This window comes from Lactuca virosa, chromosome 5 (assembly GCF_052849685.1).
Source record: "Lactuca virosa cultivar CGN04683 chromosome 5, Lactuca_virosa_CGN04683_v6, whole genome shotgun sequence".
In the NCBI taxonomy this organism is placed as follows: domain Eukaryota; kingdom Viridiplantae; phylum Streptophyta; class Magnoliopsida; order Asterales; family Asteraceae; genus Lactuca; species Lactuca virosa.
This window is the reverse complement of record NC_136430.1, coordinates 51902042-51909721: the sequence shown is the minus strand read 5'-3', so window position 1 is coordinate 51909721 and position 7680 is coordinate 51902042. Positions and strand designations below refer to the sequence as shown.

General features: G+C 43.5%; 1 protein-coding gene and 1 non-coding gene across 2 annotated transcripts; one reads left to right on the top strand and one right to left on the bottom strand.

Annotated features, from left to right (window-relative positions):
- Window positions 1-502: 502 nt before the first annotated feature.
- LOC145111250 (uncharacterized) lies at window positions 503-3581 on the bottom strand. Its single transcript, XM_079047547.1, has 3 exons — window positions 2313-3581; window positions 1769-2162; window positions 503-1155 (listed from the first exon to the last, which is right to left on the bottom strand). Exons 1-3 carry the CDS (start codon window positions 3579-3581, stop codon window positions 503-505), a joined length of 2316 nt encoding a protein of 771 aa, XP_078903673.1.
- A 528-nt stretch (window positions 3582-4109) lies between these two features.
- LOC145117992 (small nucleolar RNA R71) lies at window positions 4110-4216 on the top strand. Its single transcript, XR_013712979.1, has one exon. It is a non-coding gene; the product is annotated as a small nucleolar RNA R71 (small nucleolar RNA).
- Window positions 4217-7680: the final 3464 nt, after the last annotated feature.

The following is a 7680-nucleotide window of genomic DNA, read 5'->3' as shown; positions in this document are numbered from 1 at the left end:
GGCAAAATGAGTGCCTCGGTCACTTATAAGGGCTTTAGGAACTCCAAATCTTGAGAATAACTTCTTCAAAAAGCGCACCACCACCCGAGCATCATTAGTTGGTAAAGCTTGTGCCTCCGCCCCACTTGGATACATAATCAACCGCCACCAAAATATATTTGTTCCCTTTTGACATTGGAAACGGTCCCATGAAATCGACCCCCCACACATCAAACACTTCGCACACTTGAATACTATGTTGTGGCATTTCGTTTCGGGAGGAGATGTTTCCCGCTCTTTGGCATGCATCACACTCTTTGACATATTGGGTAGCATCTTTAAAAATTGTGGGCCAATAAAACCCAATATCAAATATCTTCTTTGCCGTGTAATGTGCTCCATGATGTCCACCGGTGCGCCCGCTATGGCAATGCTCCAAAATTTCTCGGCTTTCATTCTCGAATACGCATCTCCTTATGATCCCATCCGCGCAGCTTCAGAAAAGATATGGCTCATCCCAAAATTAGTATTTTATTTCCGAAAAGAATTTCTTCTTTTGTTGGTGGGTAAAGTCTTTTGGGATGTACTTGGTAGCTAAATAATTAGCTATATCTGCAAACCATGGCTCTTCCCCCGTGGTCACCAAAATGTATTCGTCCGGAAAATCATCTCCAATCTTTTCTTCTTCCAATGACTCCAAATGCAGGTTTTCTAGCCTTGATAAGTGGTCGGCTGCTACATTCTCCATTCCCTTCTTATCGCGTATCTCGATATCAAATTCTTGTAGAAGTAGGACCCAACGTATCAATCTTGGTTTTTCATCCTGCTTGGCAAACAAGTACTTAATAGCAGAGTGGTCAGTAAAAACAGTGGTTTTAGATAAAACAAGATAAGGGCGGAATTTGTCAAAAGCATACACCACTGCTAGTAATTCTTTTTCAGTTGTGGTGTAATTTTCTTGGGCCGGATTCAAAGTCTTACTTGCATAATAAATGGGTCGAAAGTGCTTATCAACCCTTTGACCAAGGACAGCTCCTAATGCAAAGTCACTTGCATCACACATTATTTCAAAAGGTAAGTTCCAATTCGGGGCAATAATGATCGGGGCATTAGTTAATTTTTCTTTCAAAAATTCAAAAGCGTCTAGACACTCTTTAGTGAAATTAAATGGTGCATCTTTTAAAAGCAATTATGTTAGAGGTCTAGCTATTTTAGAAAAATCTTTTATGAAACGGCGGTAAAAACCCGCGTGTCCTAAAAAACTCCTAATGCCCTTTACATTAGTTGGTGGAGGTAATTTGGCAATGGTATCTATTTTTGCCCGATCCACCTCAATTCCCGATTTGGATACCTTGTGGCCCAAAACTATACCCTCTTTAACCATAAAGTGACATTTTTCCCAATTAAGGACTGAATCGGTCTTTTCACACCTTGCAAGCATTAAATCAAGGTTACTAAGACAATCATGGAAGGAAGATCCAAAAACAGAAAAGTCGTCCATAAATACTTCCATGAATTTTTCCACCATGTCGTGGAATATGGCCAGGTGCATTGCATAACCCAAAGGGCATGCGGCGATAGGCAAAAGTCCCACTCGGGCAAGTGAAAGTGGTCTTTTCTTGGTCAATTGGGTCTATGGGTATTTGGAAGTAACCCGAAAATCCGTCTAAGAAACAATAATAACTATGGCCGGACAATCTTTCAAGCATTTGATCAATAAAAGGTAAAGGAAAATGGTCTTTACGAGTGGCATCGTTTAGCTTTCGATAATCGATGCACACTCGCCAACCGGTTACCGTTCGGGTTGGAATAAGCTCGTTCTTCTCGTTTGCCACGACCGTCATCCCTCCTTTCTTCGGCACCACTTGAACAGGACTAACCCATGGACTATCGGAAATAGAATAAATGATCCTCGCATCTATAAGCTTGACTACTTCCTTCTTAACCACTTCTTGCATGTTTGGGTTCAATCTTCTTTGGTGTTGCACTACCGACTTTGCTGCTTCTTCCAGGTTGATCTTGTGAGAGCAATAAGAGGGGCTTATTCCCTTGATATCGGTGATACTCCATGCAATGGCACTCTTCCTCTTCTTCAAGACTTGAACTAATTCTTCTTTTTCAGATTTAGAGAGGTCAGAAGCTATTATAACTGGTTTTTGTTGACCATCTTCAAGGAATGCATACTACAAGTGATCTGGTAGTGCCTTGAGCTCAGTTTTTGCGTTCTGCATGCTGAAAACGTCAAGTTCAGGTAAGGGACTCGTCGAGTCCTCTTCAAAATTCGCGATTTCTCGGGATTCTTCAACTGGACTCGGCGAGTAGATCGCTTCTACTCGGCGAGTAGGTTGCTCCATGGTTTTCATTAACTCATCATAATCAGCTTCTTCTAGTAGTCTCTCTATTTCCAGTAGGTCTTTTTCAGCATCAAGTTCTTCAGTAAAGGTGATGGTAGACTTGTTTGGATCTTCATTATGCCATTCCTCCATCAATTCATCCAACATATCAATTGAAAATGTCGGGTCATCACTATGCCTTGCATGCTTCATGGCTTGATCAACCCCAAAAGTGACTAAATCATCCCCCACCCGTAGAGTAAGTTTTGAATCTCGCATGTCAACTATAGCGCTTGCGGTGTTAAGGAAAGGTCTTCCAAGGATGATCGGGACTTGAGGAACCGCTTCCATGTCTAGAATTATAAAGTCCGCGGGAAACACGAACTTATCTACCTTCACCAATAGATCTTCATAGATTCCTCGTGGGAATGTAACAATTTTGTTTGCTAAGTGGATTGCCATTCGGATTGGCCTCGGTTCCGGGAGATCTAGTTTCTTGAAAAATGAATAAGGCATGAGGTTTACACTTGCTCCTGAATCGGCTAAAGCATGAATGGTGGCCAAATTCCCAAATTGACAAGGCAATGTTAAGCTTCCCGGGTCACCCTTCTTCTTTGGTAGCTTGTTCAACATGGCAGCTGAGCAATTCTCATTAAGAACTACTTCACTCACTTCTTCCATCTTCCTTCTATTAGTTAGAAGCTCTTTGAGAAACTTGGCGTATTTTGGCATTTGGGCAACTGCTTCTATGAATGGTATGTTGATTTTAAGAGCCTTTATGTGTTCTAGAAACTTCTGGTAGTCTTCTTCATTCTTTTCTTTCTTAGCTTTGGCTGGATATGGCAATGGAGGCTGAAATGGCTTTGTAGGAATCTGACTTTTCTCATTAGGCATTGGACTCGTCGAGTCTATATTCTGGACTCGACGAGTAGGGTCTGTGTCCAGCAGATTTTGACTTTGGCTCGGTTTTTCTGCATCCTCCTTTTGTGACTGCTTGGGCTCTTCATTCTGAATAGGTTCCAGAGGGGTAATTATCTTCCCACTTCTAGTTGTCACAATATTTATGTGTGCACCTCGTGGGTTGTTTTCGGTTTTACTAGGAAGTTCTCCCGGTGATCTTTGATTAATTTGTTGAGCAAATGGCCCCAGCTGTGTCTCAATGTTGTGGATAGATGCTTGCTGATTCCTAAGCATTGTTCTTGTCTCTTGTATTGCAACATCATGGTCATTGTGTCTCTTTTCTGAAGCAGCTACAAACTTGGTAAGCATCTCCTCCAAACTTGGTTTTCTTTCTTGCACCGGCTCCTCCTTTTGGTAAAAACCTCTTCATTTTTGTTTAAACTTCTCCTCCTTAGCCCGCTTGTACTCATCATAAGGAAGCCACTCTTTCTTGGGTTTCTGCCAATCTTCATCATATCGGTCACCACTTAAGTAACATACTTACACCTTCTTATTCCCATTCTCGTCCAAGTCACAATCTCTAGTGAGATGAGGTCCCTTGCAATTCTCACAACCCACCCGAATAGCATGTATCGTTTGATCCATTTTATCCATCCTCCTATCCGTGGTTTCAACATAGCCATGACTGCTGACAAATCTTATGAAGTTGCATAAGCTGATCCCCTTGTCACATCATTCCTTGGGTTGTGGTATTCTCTAGAATGCTTAGAGAATTCTTCAATTAGTTGCTTTATCACCGGGGGTGCCTTCTTTGTTAGTGGACCTTGCGAGTCAAGTAATTGCCTTGTTGTAACATTTACTCCATCATAAAAAATGGAGACTTCTTGTTGACTATTAAGGTCATGATGTGGGCAATTCCTTAGCAAACTCTTGTACCTCTCCCAAGCTTCAAAAAGTGACTCTCCAACTTGTTGCTCAAAGTTGGCTATGGCTTTCTTTAACTTAGAGATCTTGGAGGGTGGGCAAAATTGATCAATAAACTCTTCTTTCATTTTGGCCTATGTAGTGATGGATCCGGGGGGAAGTGACTTGAGCCAATCCTTAGCTAAGTAGCTAAGTCTCGCGAGGCACATTTGGAACATTAAAATAATCAGCTACATCATTGACTTCATCCAAGTGTTTGTAAGCATCTTCATGGTCTTTTCCGTGGAAGGGGATCTCTTTGAGTAGAGCAAGTATGTGACCCTTGAGCTCAAAAGTGGCAGTCGCGGGAATTGCAGGTTGCACAAGTCCCGGACCGGTATCATCCCGTATCCTTTTCTTCCATTCGCCCATGGGAACTTCATCGATGTTTGCCATCGTCTTATCAAAGGCACCTTCTATATCGCTACCTTCTCCGAATTCGCTTTCTTCCCCTTCGGACTCGTTCGTGATGTCTTCTTTGATTGGGTCTTCATTTGCCAAGGAAGAGGTGCTGGATGCTCCTGATTTGCTGCTTTTCTTTTTGCTGAAAACGGATTTGAGGTTCTTCAAAGGTGAGTTCTTTGAAGAGGCGGATTCTCCAACGGCTTTTCCTTTGTTCTTTCTTAAAGCTGACTCCGGGTCTTCAAGTGGAGGAACCAAAGACGTATTGGATCCTCGGGTCATGTAACAACTGCAACCAAAGTAAGAAAAACGCGTAAAAAGAACAAAAAGAAAATAATAATGAAAAGTGCAAAACTGCGATGGACTCACCGAGTAGCTTCGAATGCACTCGGCGAGTTCAAGGCAAAAAACAGAAAACTTCTAATTAAAATTCTGAAACAGAAAACTATTTAAAACTAATCCTAATAACGAATTCGCTTAAAATAACTTTGTGCAAGATAAATCTCACACAAAGGATCGATAAAACTAGAAATTAATGCTAATTTTTGAACCGGACCCCGGCAACGGCGCCAAAAACTCTTATCAATGAACTTCCGAGGCTTGTAGTTTTTGACTGCAGATGGTTTGTCGTTAGACCAGATTTTCTCAATGGGAGAGGAATGCTTAGCATAAAAATGGTTAAGTCTCTCGAATTCCATTGGCAGTCTTTTGTGGTCTGGAAGGCTGCGGTCAAATGGCTCAAATACTGTGAAGTATTTAGCATTTGGGGAGATTGAAACATCCCAGTAGCCATCCGAGGGGGGTTCAGCATATGTGAGGTATGGTTTGTAGTCATCATCCAGCAGTCTGCGGTGGGGATTGACCCAAGAGTTTATCAAGGATTCATCTGATAGTGTCAAAACCGCATTCTCTCCATATAAGCTCACCAAGTTTAGCTGCTTTCCAATCTTTTTTCCTTTGGGTAGGGGCAGGGGAGTCGTTTGAGCTTGGAGAGGACATGTGATCCACCAGATTTTTGAAGTGAGGGGGTGTCTCTGGTTTCTCAGGAGTGATCTCCTTTTGCGGTGGAGTGTTATGAGGTGGAGTATGATGAGATGGTTGCGGTGTGGGTTGTGGTGTAGGAATTTTTTTCTGTAATGATGGGGGGAATTTGATGTTGTGAGATGGAGTGATTGGAGTGATGGACTTCTTCTTCACTTCCCCCTCTTGAGGAATGCAACGCAGGAGCTTCCTCAAGCCATTTTTTAAGGCCATCAACTTTCGCATAGACTTCTTGAAATTGAGCTTTGAGGGCATCTGCCAGTTGTTGATTGTTGGGGATGGTGGAGTTGAAGAGCAGCCGGTGAATTTCCTTGGTGAGTTGAAGGATTTCTGGTCCATGGAAGTTGGTTGACAAAGATCTTTGCAGGCGGTTGATTGTAGCTTGAAGGACTGAGATAGTGGACTCATATGCAGTGTGAGTCTCAGCTATCAACTTTTGAGAATGGGTGGCTTGATCCGCAATGGCTGCTTGGAGATCTCTCTTGATTGCGGTCACCTCAGAGATGAGGCGTTCCGCAGCAGCCATGAAGTCCTTGTAATCTGCTTGTCTATTGTTGTCAAGGGACCGGATTCCCATTTCAACTTTGAGGGAGATGCGCTCAGCAGCCAATCTGTCACGAGTTTCCAAGCGCTCTATCCTTTCGATCAATGACTGCGGTCCGGGTGTGTCTTCAGGTTGCAGTTGAGTTGGCTTGACCGCAGCAAGAATTTGATCGACCTTTTCTTGCAGGCTCAAAAATTCCTTTCTTGTGACAACATTCTTCTTCTTTTTCTTCTTCTCTTTGGGCTTATAAGTGGAATGGTGAGAGCCACTGGATTACTATTCTTTATCAAACATCATAAGATCATCATCAGAGGGAGAGGGTTTGTTTACCTCTTGTAGATCAATATCATCAAAACCGAAGGTGGGAGCAGAACTGACTTCGATTGCGGTTCCTTCGTCTTGTGATTCTTGGACAGTGGGAGTTGGAGGGACTTTGGAAGCATTTTGATCAGCAGTTGCTTCTTGAGTCTTGCGGAGAGTTTCTGCCATCTCAGACATCCAATCTTGAACTTTCAATATGGTGGCTACGGTATTGGCATTGTTAATTGCATCTGCCCAATACTTAGCCACAGCTTGGATTTCTTGTTCCTTCTGCTATTGTTGCTTGATTTGTTGTTCTTTGCGTACTTGGAATGCCCTACGGAAAGCGGCATACTTTTGGATGTCGGCTTCAGATACCGTAGTGTAGTTCAACCATGAGTCATTAGAGTTATCATCGTCAAATCCTTGGTATCGCACCGAAGTGTCCTTTGGGTCCACGGATCCTTGCACATTTGTGCTCACCGTGCCTAAACCACCTGTTACATATGTAAGCAGAGTAGGATTTCCTGAGCTTCCTCGGTCTCCTTGACCCGTAGTCAAGTTTGGCCTCAGCTCAGTTCCGGCAAGGGCGGAAGAAGTGCCCTGCGGTTGGGAAGGTGTTTGAACTGTATGGGTTACGTTTAAGAGGATGGAGTTCAACTCCTCAAGAGAAAAGAAATGCAGTCGGGAAGCCCTGGAGACCTTATGGCGTGAACCAGTGTCATCCTCTTGGGAATGAACTGGGGGGGAGTCTCCACGAGGTGATGAAACAGACTCACTTTCTGAGCTTGAGTGGTATTCGATGGTGGTGTTGAATGGGTATGCGGCCACCCCAAGGACTATCGGAGCCTTTTGAGAGGCTAGGGTATCAGTCCGGTCACGCATTTGGCCAGTGGGATTGGTTTTTCTTTTCTTAAGGATGACAATTGGTCGCGCATCCTCATCAGAGTCACTGTCATTTGTGGGTGCGGTTGGTGTGATTCTGCGTTTCTTGGAGGGTGCGGTTGGTTTGGGAGCATCTTTCTTAGGGGTTCTTTGTTTCTTGGAGATGTTGCGGGGGACTTGACGGGTTGAGGCCAATTTCTTCCTTCTTTGAGAAAGATTTGAGAGAGTAGTGGAGGAAGTGGCTGCGGTACTTCCAGGGTTAATGATTGCGGATGGGGTCTGAAGAGGCGGGGTAGAAAGGTATGGGGCAACACCTTCCGTAGCCTCAATATG

Excerpts from the sequence above, each read along its gene's own strand:
- LOC145111250 (XM_079047547.1), bottom strand. The coding sequence starts at position 3,581 with ATGCTTACCAAGTTTGTAGCTGCTTCAGAAAAGAGACACAATGACCAT. Across the intron at positions 2,163-2,312 it reads TGGAGCAACCTACTCGCCGA|TATGCATTCCTTGAAGATGG; the intron begins GTAGAAGCGATC and ends GATCACTTGTAG. Across the intron at positions 1,156-1,768 it reads TCCAACCCGAACGGTAACCG|ATGCACCATTTAATTTCACT; the intron begins GTTGGCGAGTGT and ends TGCTTTTAAAAG.